The 27,074-nt window shown below is 39.5% G+C and overlaps 1 protein-coding gene across 2 annotated transcripts in view; it reads right to left on the bottom strand.

Annotated features, from left to right (window-relative positions):
- The window catches only part of LOC115780395 (mitogen-activated protein kinase kinase kinase 12), a 35,743-nt gene extending 8,879 nt beyond the window's left edge, over nt 1–26,864 (bottom strand). The window contains exons 1-5 of one of the 2 annotated variants that reach the window (XM_030729563.1): nt 26,753–26,864; nt 5,016–5,548; nt 2,679–2,862; nt 2,244–2,435; nt 1,677–1,835 (exon numbers count right to left, since the gene is read on the bottom strand). In XM_030729563.1, coding sequence (XP_030585423.1) covers nt 1,677–1,835; nt 2,244–2,435; nt 2,679–2,862; nt 5,016–5,508 — 1,028 coding nt within the window. In that variant the 5' untranslated portion in view covers nt 5,509–5,548; nt 26,753–26,864. Of the gene's footprint in view, nt 1–1,676; nt 1,836–2,243; nt 2,436–2,678; nt 2,863–5,015; nt 5,549–7,401; nt 7,844–26,752 lie in introns of those variants that run through there. The other variant, XM_030729562.1, reaches the window with a different exon arrangement.
- Between the last annotated feature and the right edge of the window lie 210 nt (nt 26,865–27,074).

Here is a 27,074-nt window from a genome sequence, read left to right as displayed (position 1 = left end):
GCTCCCAGCTCCAAACTCCGAGTGGGGAATTTTTTAATCTTGTTAATGATTCAAATAATAAAACTGGTAGAGGCATAATAATTATGTTTCCAGCTGCTAGTGATTTTATGTTTTACTAATATTGTGGGTGTTATGTCAATTTATGTTACATGCCTAATAAATATATATTTATCACAACAATAGAGAACATGCTAATTTTGTTCCACCACAGTTCACTGTTTCAGTTTGCTATTAGAAGAAGAGAGCAGGTCCATGGGGAAGGTAACTAAGAAAAATCTGTTGGTGGTGATTCTCTGGGTTGCGATAGAGACCATGTACAATATCCAAGGTGCCAATAGCATCCCTTGTAAGACTACATGGGTGTATGATGATGTGTTTCAAAATTAGTCCTTCCATATCTATGTTCAAGACTCCAAAGATTCTAAAGCACTACATGTTTTCTCCCCTTGGCTTAGAAATAATTTTTGAAGAAAGATTAAAACTATTCCATTTTATTGGTTAAGTAATTTAACAACACTCCACATCTGTTCTGCCAATTTCCATTAAAAAAATAAAATAAAATAAAGAGTCTGGGGTTGCACACCTTGTGAGCAATTTTAAAAACATTCAGTAAATACATCTGTTTGTTATTGGATGAAAACAAACAAACAAAAAAAAATTTTTTTGTATTTAAAAAAAATTCCTCCTGTTGGCTTTTGAATTCCTTGAACTGCCTGTGCAAAATTCTTCTAAACACAGGGTTAAAAAATGTCTTAATTTCCCTAAAGGTCATAGAAAACGCATCACTTAAAATCACCAAGAATTTGAAAGCTCTGTAGAAAAAAAAATCAGTCTGAATTCTATTAATTTAATCAAACCTAGGGTTGCGTTAAAAGTTCTTTTTAATTATTGCATATTTGCTTATCTTTGTTCACACATTTATGACTAACAACATATTATACAGTTGCTGATTTGGAAATTAAGAATTTAATTTTGTTGCTACATACAATGAAATGAACTGAGTTAAAAAGCTTTATTTGTTTCTTGTTAATTTGTATCATGGTACCACCTTCAGTGTGTTTATGTCATTACTAAATTGAATATGTACAACACATGACAATGCTTAACAACGGCCTCTTCTCCACCGACACTCTTTTTTGTGATAAGGAGTACTACCAAGTGATTTACATAAATTTAAACAAAACTGTGCAGTACACACCCATGTTTCGCTTTGCTTCTACATCAAAAGCTTTTTAATCCTATTTTCACTTCTCTGCTAATGCACTGCTGGCTCTGGGCCAAACCATCCATAGGCTCGGAAGGTTATTCCAGCCTCTCCTGAGCACTGCAGCATCTGGCAAATCAATTATTAAATTAGCCAGCGTTCCTTTCAGGACACAGAGGAAGACTGATGGAGGAATATAGTATAGGAGAAAGAGAGAGGCAGAGAACGTGGAGGGAAAAAAAAAAAAAATCAGTGCTTAACATAGGACAACCCATCAGAAATGGCAGAGACCCTATAGAGTTTCATGTAATAAGATATTCTGCATGCCGAATAGATTGGCTAGGCTCACTCTGTGCCACAGTACGCTGCAACTAATGAGATTCTGTGTTGATCTGGTGACAGATAAGAAAAAGATCTTATGGTAAAATTTCAACACTGCAAAGGGACAGTTCAAAGGGGTTATGCCACCTACCAAATATCCACCTTCTCTGAGACAGGTTCATTGCGTATGACCTCAGGTGCCATCCAGGCTACAGTGCCAGCAAAGGACATCTTAGTGCTCTTGTCATTGAGCTCCTTAGACGTGCCAAAATCAGAGATCTTCACTGCATCATCATAGGTGATCAGCATGCTGGAAAGACACATCATATTCATCGAGTTTAAATTTATCTGCATGAAAAACAGTTTACTGGATCAGTCAGTGATAAAACACATTAAGACTTGATGTTTTGTCAAGCCCTGACCAATGGTGTGGCACTTAGGGTCTTTCACAATTATTAATTTGTGCAACAATCATAGCTGCTAATTGTAATTATCTGAAGCAGCGGTTGTGACACTGTGGTTTGGGCTACACGGTAAGCATCACAGGATGAATCTGGTTTGTGGGTTATTTATAATGACTGTAAAGGAGAAAGACCCTGCACTGGATTTAACTTTAAATGTAACTTTTTACTGACCCGTTTACTCTGACACCTGTCATTTCCTTTTGAATCACAAAACTACAGAGAAATAAATGAAACAAAGGAAGTATAAAACTCACTTGGGTGACTTGAGGTCTCTGTGGATGATTTTGTGGAGGTGAAGATAGTTCATGCCCCCAGCGATACCCATGGCCCAGTCCATGAGCAGGGATGGAGTGATCTTCCTGCCCGCTCTCAGCACCTCGTACAGCTGTCCCTGGGCGCAGTACTCCATGATGATACAATAACATGGAGCCTGGGTACAGATACCTCTGAGAAAGTACAAAATGTGAAAGTTCAAAAATGTTACAACCAGATGAGTTCACAAATTTGTATCAAAATTAAAACCAAAATGCCCGAATGTTCAATCAAGATTGCCTTTCTTAATTACACACATAAAACGTTCCCTTAAAGAAAGTCCTTCCAACTGAAAATTATTCAAACAATGCTATCAACATTACTGATAGCCTCTGTATTACCATTATCTAATAAGCCAAGTGATCATTTCTGCTTACTTGAAGGTGATGATGTTTGGATGTTTGAGCTTCCGCAGGTGCTTGATGTCTGTTTCTTTTATGTTACGCACTTTCTTCACAGCCACTTCCTGCCCGTGCAGTTTACCGAGGAAGACGGCGCCCTGGGCTCCGCTGCCCACCCACTGTAGGTCCGATATCTCCTCGAACGGAACTTCCCACTCCTCTGAAGGCAGGAAAAAAAAAAGATGGATGGAAAACAAAAGAATGGTTTCATTAACCTCTACTGACTACAGATCATTTTGTCATGTTAAATGATGAAATTATGTTGCAAATGATATATGAAAAGTGTTGTTTCAGGCTGATTTTTCATCATCACAAAACAAACACACAAACAAAAAAAAAACAGACACCTGCTAGCTACCAGGCTACAAGACTTTTGGTAAGCAGCAGATTAGGCCCCTTGTGCTATTTGTTCAAGTTACTTTAAAATATCAGCAACTACTGAACTGAGAAACTACTGAACTGAGATAAATCCTCATGACACTGGGGATCCCCAAACTTTCTGTCTATCAACATCACCATATTGGTGGGAGTACTTTTAATGCCTTTAATGCCTCATTAAGGCATTAAAGGCATAGTACAGCTCGCAAACACAAAACAGCACAAAATATCAAAAAGACTGAATATAAACCTAAACCTGCTAGCAAGGCTAAACCTGTTAGAGTAAAACCTCAAAAAGGAATCCCCAGTTGATATCTTGTTCTGCTGTTGAACCTCACCTTAACCTAAGACTGGAGTGTGCAGGCAGACAGACATAGAGCTCTAATCTCCTGCGGTTAATTCTCCCTCAGCCTCCTAAATCCTGCTTAGTGCCATTGTGGGGCTGACGCAAAACAGGGGTCCAACGCTCAGGAGGGGGCTGGAAGAGGGAGGGAATTTGAGAGTCTTAAAGCGGATGTGTGGCGAACAGAGAGGTGGTGGGACAGTACTCGTGTGTGTAAAGAGAAAAGAGGGGAGGGGGATTCCCCACCGGTCAGCAGGGGTCCATGTGGCTGAAGACAGACTGTTAATAGAGAGAAGATATACAGCCTACTCTGCTGCTGTTTTTAACCCGGGGAAAGAAGATTCAGACACATTTATCATATTAATAAGGATGAAATAAATGATTAATGCTCTCCAGTGATTGATTGTGGGCTCAGTCTCTAATGAGCCCCTCAAATTTTCCACAATAAAGACATGAAGCCACATCTGATATGCCACAATCTCCACATGTCTGCTTTGTTTGATTTGAAAAAAAAGAAAAAAAAATATGAGGAACTGTAGCACATTACCAGATATGTTCAGTCCTTTAGAATCAATAAAGGAGCAGATATTTTTCAGCTTTTGACAAATATATATTGTTCCTTCCAGTCAATACTTAAAAAATTGGTGTTGTTATATGGTGGCCAGGTATTCAGTTGCATAGCCTCCATTTATTTCACTTTAATAATATCCGTTTTGCTCTCATCAGTGTGTGTGTGAGACTCCCTGTGATGGCGCAGAGGAGGGGAGCAGCGAGGTGCAGATGGGCTGGGAGTGATAACAGCACGGGATGAAAAGGAGAGGAAGGGAGACAATGAGGGATGGAAAAAGGAGGGGAGGAGAGGGGAGATGTGGATGTCAAATGGATGATAAAATATCAGGAGGCAATAAAGACAAGGAGAAGTGTAAAACTGCCACCTTCCTGCCTGGTATCTGATGTTCTATTTATTTTATCAAGTTTTGTTTTTGGCACCTTGTGTTTATGTCAGCAGTAGATGTGAAATGTTTCTATTTGTGGATGTGTTTATGTGTGCAAACGTTCATCCTTATATGTGTGTACACGTGTGTCAGGTTTGTGTTAATAGAGATGAGAGGCACAGGGTCAGAGCATGGCTTTACATAATTCATGAGGCAGATTTGGCAGAGGAGTCTCAGGGGAGCCCTGCGCTATTGTAGTGGCTGCAGACATAAACAACACAGCGTCACAGGGAGCTAGTTTCACTGGGGATGGGTGGTAGTGGGAGGTGGGCATGAGCAGGAAAAAAAGATTGGGGGGGGTATCAGGGGAAAATAAGCCCTCTGCAGCTTTGATAGAGTCTCCTTCCCTAGCTGCAGCTCGTTCATGTCAGGAAAGGGTTTGTTTACAACATGGCCTTTGCGGGAGTCATTTACCTACTGTCTGTTTAATGTAATTAAACTGGGAGATAAGATCATTTAATTAGCATATCAAAGCTCCACATTAAATTTAATTGGGCGCTAGGGGTTGCTTTTTTATTTGAAAACTAAAAGTGAGTGTATAGATGTATTTGTGTGTTCATTCATTTACACTGAAACAAATCTGATGGTTCGACTTACCGTCCAGGTCATGCTTGTGCTCTGTGGAGTAGGCTTTTCCAATCATTGTCCAGACAGGCCGCAGACACCCAAACAAACCCTCCAGAAACCCTCCTCCCCCTCCTGTAGACTGGCACTGTAACCTGGCATCATCCGCCTGGCTCCTGACCGCACTGCTGTCCGTATCCTGTCCCTCTCCCTCCGTCCTTCCAGGACTGCCATCATGCTCATGGAGTTTCAGGACACTGTTGGCAAAGTGCTCCTGTTGTTCCTCGCAGGGTGTCTGGTTGTGTCCGGCAGTTTGTCCCTCTCCTCCTCCGCCTCCCGGCTCCACAGCTCCTCCGGTGTCTATGGAGAGGACGTTACGAAGGACACACTGGGTTGGGGTCAGGTCCATTTCTGGGGTGCAGGGTGTTTCAGCATCGAGGCGGCGAAAGGAAGGAGGATCGGAGAGCGGAGTGTTGAAGCCGGAAAGAGAGGGTGATGGGGCACGAGGTTCATGAATGAGGGCCATGAGTGACTGTGGTCATCAGAATGACTGAAGAACTGGGAGTCTTGAAGAGACCATACAGAGAGGAAAATAAAAGTGGTTTTTAATCAAATATTCTGAATGAAATCAAGGTTAAAATAACTCTTTCTGAATGGTGTTGCTAATTGTTGATTCTGCAGGTGAGTGTAGTCATCTTTAGCTCCATTTTAAGGAAAACAGTAAGTTGTCATGTACACAAGTGTGTCCAGTGTAGCTCTAAAGAGTTAGTGAAAGCAGGCAAGGCTCTGAGCCTCTCATCAATGTCACCAAACTGCATTTCAAAGTTTTTGTTCTCCTCCACAGATACTAGACACCAAAAGAAAAAGACGGAGTTGATCATCAGAATAAAAGATAAATATATAATATAAAAATCCTTTTTTCTGCATTTCTCACAAACGCGAGTTGCAATCAGTTTCATAATCTGGTAGGTGTAGGTGAAGGCGGGACATCACTCAGGTAGCATGTAGTCAGGGGACTGCTATCAAACTAATGATGATATCTGTAGATATAAAATACTAAAATGGGAAACAGGGTTCAGGATATGAGGCAAAAGCTGAGAAAATTTTCAGTGGACTGCACAGAAAACAAAGAGGCCAACCCCCCCCTTTCTTAGAGTAAATTGACATTGTTAGGCATCACACTGTTACAGAATACATGTTACGGATTACATGCACAGCATTGCTTTTAGTTTGGCAGGATTAACAAACTGGTGCTCTATGGGCCCAATGGTGCCACAGCTGTTTATTTACATCCTACATTGAGTGATATTAAAACGCATAAGATTACAGAATAATGAGAGCATTCTGAAGGCTTCTTCAAAGCTTTACATTTCTCCAAGGACAGCAGCGTATGCGCGCTCAGTGGAGAATGAAAATACATTATTTCTTGTCAGAGCCTCTTGAAGTGAGCCACTCCTCTGACAGGCAAGCAGCGAAAAGGATTTACATGTTCAGCAAAATAAGAATGCACGTTAAAATTCTTCACAGCACCAGCATTATCATATTGTTGTTCAAGTTCTTTATAAAGACCCCATAGAAGCACAATATGCAAGAAACAGCAAATACAATGTCAGCAATATAGAATACACAATTTTGGAGTAGATGAGACAATAAATACATTAAAAACCACACTGACACCAGAGAAAATATTGTGGCTGCTGCTGCTGAACAGTATAGCCCACTTTTGTTTGAATCCCAAGCTCAGATTTCATCAGTTTCCAGATCATTCAGTCATTATGAGATGCACTTCATACATTTTCGTCTGTCAACTTGAAGGTCAATTTGAAGAAAATTGAGTGAATTACCATTAGGCTACTGTGACAGCTCCCACTAAAAGTAATGTGTGAGCTATTAGCCAACTTACACTAGCTGTATCTATCCATTCCCTATCCTTACATTAACCAGACACTCCGAAACAAGACAGACAGCCCGGAGATTTCATTATCCAAGAAACTAACCACAAACCCTTAAGTCTGGAAAAATCATCCTCATTATAATTTTCTGCACTAGGAGAAAGCCAACCACTAAGACACATCTGGTGTACACATCAGTCACGTCCGACTGATCCTGCCTCCTAATAGTCCTGCTCCGTTTGGAGGTATCAGCTGCTGGAGCTGCAGGAGCAGGCTATGCTCTGTTACAGGCCAGTGCATTGTGGATGTGTGGAGGCGTTTCATTGCCTCTCCTGGCACCTACGACCATCGGTGGACCATTACTGACAGCGCTGAAGTTACAGTCAAACACACGACGGCACTTGACATTAAAAAAAAAACAAAACAAAATAAGGATATGATTTGTTATTTTACGCAAAGACCACCTGCTTTCTCGCGCCCACCTGCCCATCACCTCGATCGAAAGAAGCTAATTTGACAATTCCTACCTCAGCGCCGATAGCCGGAGTCCATCACTGATGACTGCAAAAGCTTATTCCTCTTTAGATTTTTTTTTTCGTCTTTTCTGTCCGTGTATTGAGCATCCGCGATTACCCTTCTCTACCTCCAGTGCGGTTTCCTATCGGATGGCTCTGCGGAGGTCTGGTTTTCTCCTGCGTTAATTCTAAATGAACAGAAAATGAAGATGTGGCTATATTCTTCCTTGACTGGTTTGTTTTCTTGACTCTACACCTCCTCCTTTTCCATTCCCCTCTGAGGATGCGATATGCGCACCCTCAGGAATTTATAGGGCTGTAGTAAACACGACCGAAGAGGAGAGAGGAGCGAGGCTGGGTGGGAGGGAGGCAGCGCCGAGGTCCTCCTATCAGAGGACAAATCGGGAGTGACGAGTGGAGTCCGGTGAGACACGGGACAACCGCAGGTACACGGGCTTGAGTGAGGCTACTCTTTAGAGCAGGGAGGAGGGTCAGCCGGTGTGTGAGGTGACCAAAATGATGTCATTCCCAAAGCATGCAGTATTTGACTGGACAGCACCATGTAAATCCGCTCAAAACCTATTAACGCCCTCTGCACAGTGCAGAGTAATTGGTGCATAATCTGTGGACTCCGTCTGCCACAGAAGGGACATGAAGGAAGGACGGCAGGCTTTTTATTATTATTATCGTCTCCAATCTCTACTGACCCATTTCTGTGAGACAGGAAGAGAGGGGCAGCACATGTAGAACCTAAATGGGACTGTCCCCCTGCGTCATTTGTTTCCCTGAGAGACTTTAATTAACCTGAATGAAATAAAATATCTAATTTAAACAAGTCTTTTTTTTTTTTTTTTAAACACAAAACTGAGTTTTGTGTTTGAGGAACCCCAACATTATCAGATCCCTGTCTTTGCCTTAACTCTTTACCTTAAATTAATTTTGTTGCAGAGTACAGGTCACACATGTAATCGTTGTTTGGTCTTTACCTAAAATAAAGCAATATAAAGCACCTTGAAGTGACAGTTTGTTTGCTTGGTGCTATATAAATAAAAGTTAAATTGAATTGAACTGAAATTGAATATGCTTCTTCAACACCCCCAATAGTCATACAAACAAGATCCAGGATGCAACAAATGCATTTTAAACAAAAATAGCCTATTAAGCACACAGAAAGGAGAGACCCTGATGAAGACTTTGAGTCCATATGTGTTTGTCTATGTTTTGCTGCCAAACTGTTCCTAGAATAAGAATAAGAAAGAAATTAGTGTAAATAGTGGAGGAACTCAAACTAGAGTCAAACTATTTGGCTGGCACAAAGGACAGCGAAACAGCTGGGGATGCCATGTCTGAGCTTTGTCTTTACTGAGAGTGTAAATGGTGGTAGCTACTTGACCCTTTTGAGTGCTAAATCCAAATCCAGCTCTTATCTCCCAGATTAAGCCCATCCTGGGCTTAAATCCATTATGATGACCTCATCGTGTTGCTTGCTACAGTAGGGGGAATCCTAACTACTGCATAGACAACCCATGGCAAACCTGAGAAACACACACAAACATGAGTATTCTCCACTTTCTCCTCCTGGAAATGAATGCTTTATGAAATCATGATGAAAAAAGATCACTGTGTTGGCTCAGTTTGATGCCCCTCATGGAATCTGAGCTGATTGCTTCTGTTTTCATTTATTCATCTTTGAGTCATTCTCAGTCTGTGCCTACCTGAAGTCTTGCCAATTGAAAATGAGAAATCTTCCCTTTTTTTTTGTTTTTAAAGCTTGCAATACACTTTGTAATAAAGAAACAGACTGAAAACAAGAGTTCTTTTGTAATTCTGTCCATGAAAGGGGACCAAAAGCAATAGCAAACTAATACTGGGTCTATTAACAATTTAATAAACATCACAGTCAGACACTGTCTGAGACTAAATTATCCTTTGCAGTACTTTTAATATTTAATTGCATTATTTTGACAGTAAAATCATTAATGCCTAATTTTAAAATTTGATGCATTACCTCATAGCTTACTCTCCCAAATGAACATTCAAAACACCCTTGCCAAAAAGTGGTTTATGAATGTTTCATTTTGGTTTTAATATCACATGAAGAAGAAACTGTGCGCTTCCAAAGGGGGAAAAAAAAGTCAGCAGCTTTAATCAGTCTTGCTATTTTATGCTATTCCCATCTACAATTCCTCTTCTTACTGTGTCTTAAGGCGGTCTGAATAGAGAAGCACATGCTCTTTTTTTTTCTATTTCAATCTTTTCCTTAAAACTTTCTTCATGATTTATTCATTGGAGCTTGTAGTTGCAGGAAGGCCCCTCGTCAGTGATGTTCAGGCCTCTAAGGATCAACACTGCTGCCTCTGATGTCCAGCATCGCAGCTTCTGCTTCTGTTGTGGTAACGCCATCAGAAACAAGAACAGAATTAATGCTGCGGGGTATCACTTCTTTTAGATACAAGCCTTCATTCGACACAGTGAAAGCTTTTAAGAAAGACACTCAATGGGGATCCCATTTACTTTTAAAATTATTACACAATAGATTTTGAATTTAGGTCACCTGTCAAATGTTATCCTCAAAATGTAGTCTTTTAATCCATATATATATATAAACATGAAAATCAAACTTGCAAAGCCTGATTGCACAACAAATGCACTGTGGCATCCATCCAAAAAGCTGATGTAAAAATGCAGCATTGTTTGGCAACATGTATCATAATCTGTAGGAGGGAATTAACAGAGTCCTGCAGTGAAGAATGTCAAGAGGAATGTCATGTGTGTGCATGTGCGCATACATGTCTCTGTCACTGAATATACAGTATGTTGTTTGAGGCCTGGTGCCAAGTGGACACAGATTGTCCAAGTCTGGTTAGGAAGAAGGTGGAAGGGTATGCGAGTGTGTGTGTGTGTGCGCGCATGTGTGTGTGTGGTTGGATGTAGACTAGAGAATGAGGGGGGAGGGTGGCTTCTGGTTTATTTGAGAGGCTATTTATGGATCCTCATCGAGAGGTCCTTGTGTTAGTCATTGTCATGTTCACTTACACACAGCTGAATAGGTGGCCAATCATTAAAGCTCATTCAAATCTATTCCTTAGTTGAGCATACGAAGCAAAGTTGATATTCACACTTTGCTTCATCATCATGTTGACTGGAAGCCAACAGCAGACGAGCAGACATTTTTGGAGCTTTCTAATGAAAGAAGAAAGGCGTGAGTCTGTATTTTTGTTCGTACATCCACCTGTGCCAATGTGCACAGCAGTGTCTTCCTGCTTGTTGGGGGAGCTTGATATTAAACAACACTGTCATTAATCAGGTTGTCAGTACAATTTGCTTCATCCATATTATCTGCCGATGGGATTCATTAAGATTGGCACCAACAAGTATTGATGGGTGGGGTAAGGGAGGGTGTTGCAAGTGGGTGGGGGGAGTCTCCATTTCAACAAGATGATCTCACCTCCTGTCTGCAGCTCAGGAAAAACAGTTTTCATTCATGAAGTCCATCCATTCACACATGCGCGTGCTCGGACGTGCGCACACAAACACACACCTACGCAACCCAACGTGTCTCCTAATGGGATGCTGAGGAGACAGTTGTGCCAATGAGGCAATATTCAGGTGAGATCACTGCCGGATGCCATGGCTCTTCTTTCCATTTCAAAACTCTACAAACAATGCTTGTTTGATGCCTTTTATAAGTTGAACTCACCCACATTGCTGTACAACATCTTCAGAGGGAGGACAAAAACATTGTAAACTAATATATGACAAGCAAGCAGTTACTTATTTACACATCTAGGAAACAAAGAGCACCATTAATTAATGTGTTGATTGTGACCACCTGGGAGGGATCCTTTTTCACACAGTTTTGACTTAGTTTGACACATCTGACATATCTAAATGCTTACATACTGTTCATATTTCATGCCTTCACAGCATGGTCAGGGCCAGCTTTCATAACTGTCTATACCAATCTTTGAACTACAGATCTATTTATAATGTCTAAAAACCTTATGACATTAACAAATGAATGATCACACCTTAACTGATGTTTGAGAGTTTTTTTTTTTAAACAAATGTTTTACAACACTTATTTCTTGGAGAAAAAACATCTTCAGTCATCTTCTGTCACACAATATCATATCCTGTTTTACCTAAGACATGAAAACATAACCGCTATAATTATTTATAAACAGCAGACATCGCCTAAGTCGCAGTCACACAAATTTTTCAGATTTTTGCTCTAATCAGATGGCTTCTGCAGGTCCCACTTTTTCCTAATGTTAATTAGGAAATCATCACCTAAATCGGATCATACAAGTCAGATTTTCGCCTACCTCGGATGAAAAATCTGAGCTCATTGTAATTCATTTCCAATTAAGTGTGATCACAAAAGTCAGATCAGTTTAGCGCTAAAGCCCTCCTCAGCTGCCGCCATGCCCAATTCCAATATCTACTATCTACGCAAACTCCATGCATTGGCTCGTTCATGTACAACTACATACACTAACAACACCCGGGTATCGCTTGAGTGTCTATACAGTCACGCGATGTCTGGATTGGCTGCCCTGAGCAAATCAGTTAATTTCACCGGAGACAATCATGGCAAGCACAGGAGTCAAGCGTAAGCTACAAGCTCGCACTTAGGAGCAAAAACATGAGATTATAAAATTTGCGGAAGCAATTCCATGTATGAAGCAGAAAGCCATTGCAGCGAAATTCGATTAGACCCCAAAGAATCAGATTTTACCTGACTTACACATAAGACGGATTATTTACAAGTCGGATGAAATTCCATGGGCCATTTGAATCCAACTTAGGTGATTTTTACTGTATCTTTTATTGGAAGTGAAAATTGCAAAAACATTTTGGAACTGTTGGGATTTATTGTATAACCACGTATAACCATCATTCTACATCCAGACTGGAAGTGATTGGCAGTGATGTAGAAAGTAAATGGCATGACATTCAATGACTACGAGCAAAATAAGTATTTGTGAAGCGGGTGTGACCAACTTTTCCAGGCAAGCTATTGAAGCGACTACCAATGACACTGCAGGACGCCAATGATTGACACATGACTTGGTAGTAAATACATTAGAGGGTTACATAGGCAACTGGAGCCTAAGCGATCAGATTTAAGGTCCAATGCCTGAGGAGGGAATCCCTTCCAATTTGGAAGAAGCTTTACAACCATTAAATAACTGTCCTCACTGTTATATTATAAAATATATAAACTACCATTTATAATTATTAATATTAATACTGCGACATTTATTAACACTTAAACAATAAAAAAATTGCTTATTGCAAACTACTTTGTGTCAACAAGTAGTTTGCAATAAGCAAGGAAAGCAAGGAAACCATGCATGTGTGGGACTTGCACGCATTTCCTACAATTACTAAAATGGCAGCTCAGGTGCCTTCATAATCTTATGACTCTCCAAACCTTCTTTTAATCTCAGCTAGCTCTCAGTCACTTTAGGAAAAGTCATCAGATTTCATTTTAAGTTGAAAGTTAAAAACAGTAAATTGTGACTCAGAACTCAGTATTTCTGACATCCCACTTCAAATGGAAAGCAGCATCAATGTCATGTTAGCAGCAGTGGGTAGTTGCTTGCGGCCTGGGAACACTTTGTGCAAATAAAAATGAAAGTAACATTCTGACTTACACTCCTCAAAAGTTGCAGATTGCTTTATCATTCTTCCCCTCCCTCTACACAAACTGAAGTCAGCTGATTGTAGCAAGTGTGCAGTAAAAACGTTTGACTTTCTATCTGCAGGTCGTGCAGATATCTGAAGAATTTAAGTAACACAAGTTTGATTAATACTACTAAATTAGATTGCTTTAGATTACTGTGTGACAGAACAGCATAATGTTATTACAGTAACTTGCTACAACACTGATCGCAACACCCCTAGTCATTAAGTTTATACAGCGAACACATCCAGCAATACTGACATTCCTGCTGCAGTCACGTGGCCACCTGAATCATCTCAGTCTAATATTCCCTCTCTTTTGGTCTCCACCAACTTTGTGTGAAATTCTTGGCTTTTTAACAGCTTCATGCTTCACTATATTTGCTAGTTAGGTGCTAACTTGCTGTTTGATGATGGTCAGATAGTCTGCAGTGTAGAAGGATTGACACATTCATATAAATATACAGTACAGCTTCTTTAAACTCAGAGACCACTATTGTACATAGGTTTAGGAGGTGTCTTGCACAACTATGGAAACACAGTGACTCATTCAGTTAGGTTCTAAAATATGCTAATCCAACATTTAGCTCAAGCAATGCTTTGATCTTCCAGGGAGATTAGAGATATGTCAGATTTCCCTTTGAAACCACTGAGAAGCAAGGAGGCAGCCAGCCAGCCAGCCAGCCTGCTGCTGAGAGCCTCTGGCACTGGCCCAGTCAGGAGAGGGTTAATAACAATAAAGGGGAGGTTGGAGAAGCCTTCCTGAAAGTCACGTGGTCTGTGCTGGGAAGGGTGGGGTGGGGTAGGGTAGGGGGGTTAGAAGATTGGAAGGAGGGGTGCTAGAGATGAGAGGGGGAGGAATCTGGAGCATGTTGCCGTAGAAACAGAATCCTCAGTTGGCCACTGTGAAGTCAGAGGCGTAATTTTGGGCGGTGACTGCAGTTAGATGCTGCTGGTGGTGATGGTGTGAGGTGGGTGGGTGGGTGGACGGGAGGGAAGAGGGAGCGAGGGTGACTCACACCGGAGAACACACTCTGCATTCTAATGGTTGGACATACGTGTACACACACACACACACACACACACACACACACACACACACACACACACACACACACACACACACACACACACACACACACACACACACGTTCATTAACCATCATCACTTTCAATCCTCAGTCTCTTCTTATCTTAGAATCTCCGGTTTTACCCTGACTTACGTTGCTAATATACATGATGGATCAGCGTTATCTCTCTATTTCTGAGCATATAATTATTTCATTATGTGAATGAAAACTCCATTAGTATACGTTTTGCTGGCTCTACTTGCATGTGTTGATAAAGCACATCTATTACAGGGAACTAACTGCTTAGACAGGCAAGTAAACTATAGCCATGTAATTGGTGATGGTATAATTGCACAGCACACGTAGCAATTAAAGTGATAATATGTGTAAACCATGCTCAAGATTATCATTGGATTAACTACACTTCCCAAATACCCCTGGGAGTTTAGCAGCTCACCAGCTGTTACAGGGGGACTGTTAATAATTATGTTGATGATTTTATGCTGGTTTATTTTTAAGGGGTTTTTTTTCTTCTTCTTGTTTTTGGCTGCAGGGGAGTCAGAGTGTACCTCATTATATGAAGCTTATGTTAATGAACTTTGTCTTTCAGGGTGCTGGACAATAATGCATAAATATTAAATAGCAATATTAAACAGATATACATTTTCTCAAGTGCACAATGTGAAACATAAACATGTGAATGTGAGTTCATACAATTAATGCATTTAATATTGTGATTTTAATCTTTAATATAACCAATATTGAGTTGTTTGGATTAGCCTTAATCCACTACTTTAGTCAGTAAGGAAATGTTTAGTTTAAAATGTGTGTGCTTAAATAACAGTATTAAAAATGTACTTTGTAGAAATGTCAATTAAAACACCCACAGAAGACCCCTTTCTCTTCTTCTGTTCGATTTTTTAACAACCCCAGCCAAAACATCACATTTTCTGCTGATCACATCATCCACTGCGGTGTTACAGCACAGGGGGATGTGACGCCCACTTGCTGTATAGCAAATAATTGACCTTTGATTGAATGCGGCTTTGCGCTTCCTTTTAAGGAAAGCCAGCACAGGTTCATTTACCATCATTGCTGCATGTAAAGCTGGAAGCAGCAGCGAAGATCACAGGCAGTGTGACGTTTTCTGGGTCACCACCCACAACTGGATCTCATGGTTTGAGACAAGCCAATAGGGAACGGGAAAGCAGGGTGGTCAGCAATGTAAGGAGGTTGGCTAAGAAAAAAATGATGGTGAGGCTTGTTTATTTCAGTTTTCTTGTGACCATGACTCATTTAGTTTTTAGGCTGCTGTGTCCCAGGCAGAAATCAAGACACAGAAACTCAATTTCCCCCCTTTTTGTTTTTAATTTTCTGTCAGAGATTCCCTGTGATTTTCACATTGTTCATAACTGAAAAACAAACAAACAAACAAAAAAACCCATATCCACCTCAAATTTATGGCCTCAGTGTGGACATGAGTAGTGAATGGTCCAAAAATAGTATTTTTTTCTTCTCACAATGTTTAAGAGATTTTAACACACCTGAAAATCTATTTTAAATAACTTCTTAAAAAAAAAAAAAAACTCTACACATGTAACATGATGGAACAAAGGCTTTCTTGCAAAAGTTTTATTCAAAAATTAATTTTGATACAAGTACAGCACTGTGCAAAAGTCTTGTGCTGCCCCTCATTTCTTTATAGTTAGCTTCCAAAGGAGCCAGGCTTTCTTGTGATTATTAAAGTGGTCTTCAACAAAAGTTTATCTTTGGACATTGGTCGCTTTTTCATTCATTTACAGTCCAGTTCTTGTACCTGACCATTTTAAAAGGAAATTTTTTTGTTTGTTTGCTAAGCCACTTATTACAAATCATTCAAGCATTGAGAGGTACCTATGTCAAGTGAGGAACACTGTTTTATCCACACATAACAGATAACCTATCAAAGAACCAAGTTTAAATTGTATCTTTAGGCACTTAGTTACTAGCAGCCTGTCACAAAGACACAGTTTGTTGTGTATGAGAAATGTTAAAGATAACATAGTTTGACAGGTTTATGGTATATTTGCCCAACAATGGTGATTCCAAAGAGTTGTGTGATATGCCAGAAAACTTGGCATATCTTGGTATGGTGTGCAAAATTTGAGGAAACTGGACAAGTGGAGACAAACGAAGACATGACAGCCCTAAAAAAAAAATACTACTTACAGCAGATGATTACTATCTGAGAATTATGTCCTTAAGAAATCCGAAAAATCCAGGAAAGGTCTGACCTGAGAGATGCATCTGGCCCTTCAGTCGATCCAACTATTGTTCACTGAAGCCTCATCAGTAATGGTCTGAGTGGAAGGGTGGCTGTCAAGAAGCAATTCTTAAGCCTTATAGGACACTAACTGAAATGCATGGAAATTCAAAATTTCAACCCTAGAGTGTTACTGGAGGATATTACAGATTTTACTTGTGGGACTTTTTCCAAAATTTTTAATTTTTGTTACCATATTTGGCTCATCGTCCGTTTAGGGTATACATTTTCCCAAAAAGTTTATATATATAAAAACTATAGGAAAAATACATACAAATTTAAAAGAACATTTATTCATGAACATTTTTCTTGATTCACACTGGCAGTTTTCATAAATACGACACACATATCAAAGTGAAGACCTGTTTAGTGACAGACAACTGCTTTACAGTACTTGGTGAAGCTGCTGGAAGTGACATGTAATACTGATGTGATATGATAATGTGGCTAAACATTTACACTTTTCTTCAAAGATTTAAGTCAATTCACTGAACTGAACATGTGTATATGCCCTAATACAGGTTGTGCTATTCTATGGCATGGTACTTGATGGGCTGGCTTCCATAAAAGAGTAGACAGCTGCAAAAGAAAAGCAAGTACATTTTTGAGTCAATACCCAGTCAGCTTTGAAGGCCAACAGTAACAGTGAAGTGTAGATCTACTGAAAACAAAATATATTGACTTAGAAATTGTATATATATATATATATATATATATATATATATATATATATATATATATATATATATATATATAACAAGTAAAAAATAGCACTTATAATTACTTTATTATACTTAATTCAGTCAAAGCTAAATAAATTCCAAATATTTAATTACTAAATTAATTTTAGCAGTAATAAGAGTCACAGTAAAAATAAACATCAATATACGCAATTTAAGTATAATAAAAAACTGGTATAAAGTCATAAAACAAACAAAATCAATATATTTCTAGCCTGAAAATGTCTATAAATGAATTACATTTCTCACTGGATCACTGTATAGTGATTTTTATGCCACAAATTTTACTAATTTCTCAAAACCCAACACAAACAACACCTATATCAACATTTAGCACAACTGTTGAACTATATAATGCATGGGTTTCATCAACTTACCATTATTAGTTTCGATGTTATGACCACAAGTGTGAGGGTAGGTAGGGGCAAAAAATCCAATTTCTGGAAGAACTCTGGAAGAACACTCAAGTTTGAAATGCTCCATGTCATTGTGACCCACACAAATATGTTGTCACGTTTCTTCTGCTCATTATTTCTCCTGTTTTACACGAGTGTAATCTGTCTTCACGCCCTCTGTAACGGGGCCTGTTACACCATTACTTATGTGAGTCATGGGGAGGCCAATCTTTATTTCTATTTAAGTTACCAAATATGGTTCCTCACCCAATAAAGGGTTAAGGAAGAAAAATAAGGAGAAATGGCTGGAGTACGCCAAATTACACAAGAACAGGAATGAAAATAAGTGTCTACAGCCATCTGCAAAACACGTTGGAGGCTCTGTCATGGTTTGGGGCTGCAATTCAGCCAGTGGTGTTGGGGATCTTTTTCAAAATTGATGGAAATATGAACACAGAAGTACCCTTAGATTTTGGTCTACTGTACAATACTATCTGGAAAATGTGTGATTGGCAGTAGCTTCATTTATCAACACGACAAGGATCCTGAACACACAGTAAAAAGCTGAATGGAAAAACACTATTGGTCAGGGATTGGCCTCCCCGGAGCCTGGACCTCAAAATTTTTGAAACAGTGTGGGATCATCTTCACAGAGAAGAGAACAAAACAGCCAACCGCCAAAGAACTTTGAATGTCCTGCACAAGCCCTGGAGAACTATTCCTGAAGACTACCTAAAGACATTAAGACCATTGAGACCATAGGTGGCGCTGTCACTTGGTGTTGGCTCTCACTGCGGTATTGTATCACTTCCTGTTCCTGTTTCGGAGCACAGTGTTTTGCTGTCTGTTAGCTGTTATATCTGTATAACTCGATTTATCTGGATAATAACATATTTTAGTGTAATCTTCACCTACTTTAAATAGCATACTCTTTGCTGAATCACCTGTATTCACATTACTCACTTTATTTGTTTTTAGAAATTCGCTAGCTTAGCTCAGCTAGTAGCTTAGCCCTTAGCCGACTCACTACCAGCATGGCTTCTTCTCCTGTCTCTCCTGCACTTTCCTGCTCTGGGTGTCACATGTTTAGTTACTCCTCGGCCTCCTTTAGCAGTAACGGTACTTGTAATAAATGTAGTCTGTTTGTAGCTCTGGAGGCCAGGCTTTCTGAACTGGAGACTCGGCTCCGCACCCTGGAAAATCCTACATCTAGCCAGGCCCCTGTAGCGGGTGCGGACCATGGTAGCTTAGCCGCCGTTAGCTCCCCCCCAGCAGATCCCGAGCAGCAGGGAAAACAGGCCAGCTGGGTGACGGTGAGGAGGAAGCGTAGTCCTAAGCAGAAGCCCCGGGTACACCACCAACCTGTTCACGTCTCTACCCGTTTTTCTCCACTCGGCGACACACCCGCCGAGGAACAAACTCTGGTTATTGGTGACTCTGTTTTGAGAAACGTGAAGCTAGAGACACCGGCGACCATAGTCAAATGTCTTCCAGGGGCCAGAGCAGGCGACATTCATGGAAATTTGAAACTGCTGGCTAAGGCTAATCGTAGATTTGGTAAGATCGTTATTCACGTCGGCAGTAATGACACCCGGTTACGCCAATCGGAGGTCACTAAAATTAATATTGACTCGGTGTGTAACTTTGCAAAAACGATGTCGGACTCTGTAGTTTTCTCTGGGCCCCTCCCCAATCAGACCAGGAGCGACATGTTTAGCCGCATGTTCTCCTTGAATCGCTGGCTGTCTGAGTGGTGTCCAAAAAATGACGTGGGCTTCATAGATAATTGGCAAAGTTTCTGGGGAAAACCTGGTCTTGTTAGGAGAGACGGCATCCATCCCACTTTGGATGGAGCAGCTCTCATTTCTAGAAATCTGGCCAAATTTATTAACCCTCCTAAAAACTGACTACCCAGGGTTGAGACCAGGAAGCAGAGTTGCAGTCTTACATGCCTCTCTGCCGCTTCTCTCCTCCTGCCATCCCCCCCACACCCCATCCCCATAGAGTCGGTGCCTGCTCCCAGACCACCAAACACCAAAGCTAAAATCAGCAAAAAGCTATTTAAGCATAAAAATTCAAAAACAATAAATAATACAGCTTCATCAACTGCACCAAAAAATAAAACAATTAAATGTGGATTGTTAAACATTAGGTCTCTCTCTTCCAAGTCCCTATTAGTAAATGATTTAATAATTGATCAACGTATTGATTTATTCTGCCTTACAGAAACCTGGTTACAGCAGGATGAATATGTTAGTTTAAATGAATCAACACCCCCGAGTCACAGTAACTGTCAGAATGCTCGAAGCACAGGTCGAGGAGGAGGATTAGCTGCAATCTTCAATTCCAGCTTATTAATTAATCAAAGACCCAGACAAAGTTTTCATTCTTTTGAAAGCCTGACTCTTAGTCTTGTCCATCCTAATTGGGAAAATCAAAAACATGTTTTATTTGTTATTATCTATCATCCACCTGGTCCTTACGCAGAGTTTCTGTCTGATTTCTCAGACTTTTTATCTGATTTAGTGCTCAGTTCAGATAAAATAATTATAGTGGGTGATTTTAACATCCATGCAGATGCTGAGAATGACAGCCTCAACACTGCATTTAATCTATTGTTAGATTCAATTGGCTTCTCTCAAAATGTAAAGGAGCCCACCCACCACTTTAATCATACTCTGGATCTTGTCCTAACATATGGCATAGAAACTGAAGACCTAACAGTATTCCCTGAAAGCCCCCTCCTGTCTGATCATTTCTTAGTAACATTTACATTTACTTTAATGGATTACACAGCAGTGGGGAATAAGTTTTATTACAGTAGAAGTCTTTCTGAAAGTGCTGTAACTAAGTTTAAAGATCTAATTCCTTCATTGTTATGCTCTTCAGTGCCATGTGCCAACACAGTGCAGAGCAGCTACCTAAACTCTGCTCCCAGTGAGGTCGATTATCTCGTCAATAGTTTTACATCCTCACTGCGTATAACTTTGGATACTGTGGCTCCTCTGAAAAGGAAAGCTTCAAATCAGAAGTGCCTGACTCCGTGGTATAATTCACAAACGCACAGCTTAAAGCAGATAACCCGAAAGCTTGAGAGGGAATGGCGTCTCACTAAATTAGAAGATGCTCATTTAGCCTGGAAAAAGAGTTTGTTGCTCTATAAAAAAGCCCTCCGTAAAGCTAGGACATCTTACTATTCATCATTAATTGAAGAAAATAAGAAAAACCCCAGGTTTCTTTTCAGCACTGTAGCCAGGCTGACAAAGAGTCAGAGCTCTGTAGAGCCGAGTATTCCTTTCAAATTAACTAGTAGTGACTTCATGGATTTCTTTACAAATAAAATTTTAGACATTAGAGAAAAAATTATTCATAACCATCTCAAAGATTATTCTTCATGTTCGGCTGCTTTCAGTACTGCTGGTATTTGTTTTGACTCTTTTGCTCCAGTTGATCTCCAGTTGATCTTTCAGAGTTAACTTCAATAGTTACTTCCTCCAAACCAGCAACATGTTTGTTAGATCCCATTCCTACTAGACTGTTCAAAGAAGTCTTTCCAATTATTGATGCTTCAATCTTAAAAATGATCAATCAGTCTTTATTAGTTGGCTATGTACCACAGACCTTCTAGGTGGCTGTAATTAAACCTCTACTTAAAAAGCCATCACTTGACCCAGCTGTCTTAGCTAATTATAGGCCAATCTCCAACCTTCCTTTTCTCTCAAAGATTCTTGAAAGAGTAGTTGTAAAACAGCTAACTGATCATCTGCAGAGGAACAGTTTATTTGAAGAGTTTCAGTCAGGTTTCAGAATTCATCACAGTACAGAAACAGCATTAGTGAAGGTTACAAATGATCTTCTTAGAGCCTCTGACAGTGGACTCATCTCTGTTCTTGTCCTGTTGGACCTCAGTGCAGCTTTTGATACTGTTGACCATAACATTTTATTACAGAGATTAGAGCTTGCTATAGGTATTAAAGGTACTGCACTGCAGTGGTTTGAATCATATTTATCTCATAGACTCCAATTTGCTCATGTAAATGGGGAGTCTTCTTCACACACTAAGGTTAATTATGGAGTTCCACAGGGTTCTGTGCTAGGACCAATTTTATTTACATTATACATGCTTCCCTTAGGCAGTATTATTAGAAAGCACTGCATCAATTTTCATTGTTATGCAGATGATACTCAGCTTTACCTATCAATGAAGCCAGATGACACACATCAATTAGTTAAACTGCAGGAATGTCTTAAAGATATTAAGGCCTGGATGACCTCTAATTTCCTGCTTCTAAATTCAGATAAAACTGAAATTCTTGTTCTCGGCCCCACAAATCTTAGAAACATGGTGTCTAACCAGATACTTACTCTGGATGGCATTACTTTGGCCTCCAGTAACACTGTGAGAAATCTTGGAGTCATTTTTGACCAGGATATGTCCTTCAATGCACATATTAAACAAATATGTAGGACCGCTTTTTTGCATTTGCGCAATATTTCTAAAATTAGAAACATCCTTTCTCAGAGTGATGCTGAAAAGCTCATTCATGCATTTATTACTTCTAGGCTGGATTATTGTAATTCATTATTATCAAGCTGTCCTAAAAGCTTCCTGAAAAGCCTTCAGCTGATCCAAAATGTTGCAGCTAGAGTACTGACAGGGACTAGAAAGAGAGAGCAGTTTTCTCCCGTATTGGCTTCTCTTCATTGGCTCCCTGTTAAATCTAGAATAGAATTGAAAATTCTTCTCCTCACATACAAGGTCTTGAATAATCAGGCACCATCTTATCTCAAAGACCTCATAGTACCATATCACCCCAACAGAGCACTTCGCTCTCAGACTGCTGGCTTACTTGTGGTTCCTAGGATACTTAAGAGTAGAATGGGAGGCAGAGCCTTCAGCTTTCAGGCGCCTCTTCTGTGGAACCAGCTTCCAGCTTGGATTCGGGAGACAGACACCCTCTCTATTTTTAAGATTAGGCTTAAAACTTTCCTTTATGATAAAGCTTATAGTTAGGGCTGGATCAGGTGACCCTGAACCATCCCTTAGTTATGCTGCTATAGGCCTAGTCTGCTGGGGGGTTCACATAATGCACTGTTTCTCATTCACCTTATTTACTTTGTTTATACTCCACTCTGCATTTAATCATTAATTGATATTAATCTCTGGCTCTCTTCCACAGCATGTCTTTCTCTCCCCTCAGCCCAACCGGTCGCGGCAGATGACTGCCCCTCCCTGAGCCTGGTTCTGCTGGAGGTTTCTTCCTGTTAAAAGGGAGTTTTTCCTTTCCACTGTCGCCAAGTGCTTGCTCATAGGGGGTCGTTTTGACTGTTGGGTTTTCTCTGTATTATTGTAGGGTCTTTACCCACAATACAAAGCGCCTTGAGGCGACAGTTTGTTGTGATTTGGCGCTATATAAATAAAATTGAATTGAATTGAATTGAATTAAAAGAAAGCCTGTCTAAGAGGGTTCAGACTGTGTTGAAGAATAAAAGTGGTCACACCAAATATTGACTTTCAATCCCATCAGAATTGGACAAACTCTGTTTTGACTTATATCCTGCTTGTCTGTGACTGTTGCATGTTTCAGTAAACTGTGGTACTTATTACCCGTTTTCCAAGCAAAAAAAATAAAGGGGGGGGGGGGCTCAAGACACACACTTTTTGTACTGTAATGTTGTACTGTTAATCAGCTTTTCTTCAAGCTATTAATCTTCATTCCTAGGGCCATTGTTTTGTTATGATTGTGTTGCACATTTTCTTTGTATTTTACATCAGAGTTCTTATAGTTTTGCATTTTTTTTTAGCTTTTACTTTAATTTTTGTTTTTATTTTATTTTCAAATCAGTTTGTCACTTTGAAATGAAAATGAAAATGAAATGAAATGATGAAATGAAATGGATGAAACAAACCTTTATTGTCATTGCACAATGTACTTGTACATTTGCACAACGAAAATAATAAAAACTTTGTTTTTATTGTTTCTTTTCGTTTCCTTATAGTTCAGAAGTTGAGAATTGCATTAGACTGAACAAAAACACTTTGTGAAAGCAACTGACTCAATGATTGAGAGATCCTAGTTCACCAATTCTACCTCATGCTGGCTGTTTTGTGAAATGTGACCAAACTGAAAAAAAGACTAATAAGACACTTATTTGTATAATTCTTTTCCTTCTGTTTATTTTATTTGTTTGGTTTTTTTTTTTATTTTTGAAGTGTGCAATTAATGCTTTGTCACATTTAGGTTTAATTTTTTGTTAGTTACTTGTTTGTGTGTGTATGTACATAGCTACAATCTTCATCGTCGTGGGTCAACATGATAACAGTAATACATCTTGAATTAAGTTCACCTCTAGCTTTGTTCAGTGCTTGTAACTTGTTAAAGATAAAACAGTCTTACATTTGCCTAATTAATTCAATACAATTCAATACAGAAAGAGGTATAAGTATTGTTTCCAAACATAGGTTCACAGGGTATGCTAATTACCCATTTGACTGATTCATTTATTAGCTGTATTAAGAATCATTAATTCAGCTGAAGAAAAGAGGTCCATGAAACTAAGATGGGGGTAATGCTACACTGCAAAACTGGCAGACAAAATCCATTTTGTAGAATGGCGTACCAGTTAGGCTATTTTTATCAGTGGTGTCCGTTCCATGGTACTACTGTTTAGGAGCTCCAAAGTCTAAAAGTAATAATGCACCAATTATACTCAGTAAACCTGGCAGCACGAATAGAAACAAGACAATGCTTAAATCTTCACAGGTTAGAAAGAAACAACTGTAAACATTTGCTTTTCATCTAAACTGAAAAAACTTATTGGAAAACAAATTTTTTCAGTAGAAGCTAAAACAGCTGAATGTCTCCTTTGAGTAAGATGAAAACGAGAACACAAAGCATCAGCTTGTTTCTCCAACTCCTCCTCAGAACTGCAAATCACATTTTTGTTTTTCTTCCCATCAGCCTGCTTTAGGAACAAATTTTTACATTATAAAAGTTATCATTCACACCCCTTAAAGAAGAGTTTGCCTTATAGTCAGCTGTTGCAGATAAGAAGGATTTGCAGTTCTGAGGACAATTTCCCTCTGGGAAATTTTCCTTGTTTGAACTGTATGAACTGTAATTCCCCAATTAAAGGGCATCATTTATCACACCCACACAGGTAAAATAAATAAATAAATAAAAAATTAAAGTGGTAGAATCACATGTAGGACCACAATTGCGATATTTTCATTAAAGCACCCTTGTGGATGTTGTTTTTGCTGGGAAGAATAAGAGGAAGTTGAGAATTTGAATTTCTGAACACGAGTAATATCAAATATCATGATGAGGGCCAGATATTTTCAGTCAGCTGGATGATGTGCAGTTCATGGGTACTGAAGTTGGGCCATTAAAAAGAGGTGGTGACAGGGAATGGAAAATATGTCATCTGCAAACAGTGTATAAGGGAGGAATAAATGAGGAACTGTCATCCTGTTTTTTACAATTATATGGAGTGCACGGACATGCCTGTAGATTTTACCGGGAGTTCTAACCAGTGTTGCATGTAATGCATTCAAAAATAACATGTATTTGTAATCACATTACATTTTTCAGTAACCCGGTAATGCTTTCCATTACTATACTAAATTCAGTAGTTACATTACAGTTACAATAACGTCATCACTTGTGTTACAAAGATTCTTCAGCATAACAGGCAGATAAAAAAAAAGGGGGGGGGGGGGGGTGTCAAATATACTTTTTTCTTCCTGGAACCTTATGCTCCAATTGGCTGATTTCAGTTTGTGTGCTGGGAGGAGGAAAGTGGTGATGCAGTCAATAATTTTTGAGAAGTAGAGATATGGGCATTACTTTCATTTTCACTGCATAAAAGGACAAGAGTGCAATGGTAAAGTGCATTATACTGCTAACACAACTTTGGTTCTTTGCAAACATCTGCACAGTCAGCATGCTGAAACAAAGTTGGCCAAGAACCCAGAGTGATGTCGTAGCTGAGTGTGTGCAGACCCCAGCCCAGCAGCCAGACCCTGAACTTCAACAGGTAACAAAGGCAGTGATGAGCAGTCAGAGTTGGCCTCCATTTTTTACACGTTCATGTTTCTAAAGTAGAATTGTGGCAATTGCTTTGAAGTCTGATTTTGGCTGATTTTCAACTTTGCATTTTGTTTTTGGTTTTGTGTTCATCCGTAAAAACTAAAAGAAACACTGTATGTGTGTCCTGTGCAGCCTAAGGTTTATATTGTTAACTGGTAATTAAGTGACAAAGCGCTTCATGTGGAATAATGCAAATGTAATGTAACGAGTAGTGTAAAAAAAAAAAATCACTTTCTCTAACAAGTAATGAGTAATATGCAATACATTACTTTTTTGGACCCCAACACTGGTCCTAACACCTGTATAAAATTAATCGACTTATGTAGCATTGACAGAAAGGTGTACATTTTTTTTTTTTACTGCCATGTTATGTTTGTTAAATACATTATATTTGCAATTGTGAGTACTAAAGTTCCTATTACAAGTTTGTCCATTTAGCTGTTCAGAAACCATTTGAGTGTTTAATCGTCTATGCCGGGTTTTTTTTTGTATGTTTTTTTTTTTTTTCTGTCTAAAATTCTTAAAAGATCTTTCAGCTCAGTCACCCCAGGACAAAAAAAAAAAATACCCCTTACCTCCCCCTTGAGCAAAAACACCGGGTTTCAGAGCCGGAATATGAAATGGATGGACCGTGGCCGTCGACTTCTTAGGACCCTTTACAGGAGAAACCCTACACCACCCTCTCTGTGGACTCCCACACTCCAAATCAATGTTTATCGATTTCATTAGGCTGAAATAAAGACTTGCCAATGTGCCTGCTAAACTGGTAATACGCTGTAGAGCAGCTTGGTTAAATGACTGACACGCAGCGCCACCCGGTGATTCTACGTTAAACTAACATCGCAGCAAATATTCCCCGATTACATTTACCGATTTAAATGTTTTAGGCTTAATGACTCATTGTCCAGTAATTAAGACAAAATTTGCATCGCTAACCAGCTGCAGTCTAGATCGATGCCAATGTGACATTTGCACGCAATATCATTCAAACTGGACAGGAGGGATATTACCAGCATCGGAGGAATCAATCAGGCTATGCACCAGACTATGCATTCATAATACAATATCCTACCTTTTTGCAGGCTTGTTGTTGTTTAGTGTCCACTGGTAGATCGGTTTGTAAAAGTAGGAAAGAGCAGTAGCTTTTCACACGGGAAAGCCTTGAAACCGTGATACCTTTCAGCCCTGCTACTACTGGGGTCCCATCTGGCTAATTACCTTGTCAATAAACCTTGAAGGTAATACCGCGAGAACGTGAGTTGGGGGTGAGCGCTGATCCTGACCCTCATTAATGATCCCATCCCAGTTGAAAGAAAAACAGTTCAAGGTAGTAACTCAAGGTTTCGATATTACTTATGCATGTGTCCATTTATATTAAAAACAGAGCCGGACAC

The sequence above is a fragment of the Archocentrus centrarchus genome, chromosome 5 (assembly GCF_007364275.1).
Source record: "Archocentrus centrarchus isolate MPI-CPG fArcCen1 chromosome 5, fArcCen1, whole genome shotgun sequence".
In the NCBI taxonomy this organism is placed as follows: Eukaryota; Metazoa; Chordata; class Actinopteri; order Cichliformes; family Cichlidae; genus Archocentrus; species Archocentrus centrarchus.
This window is presented reverse-complemented; position numbering and strand designations above follow the sequence as displayed.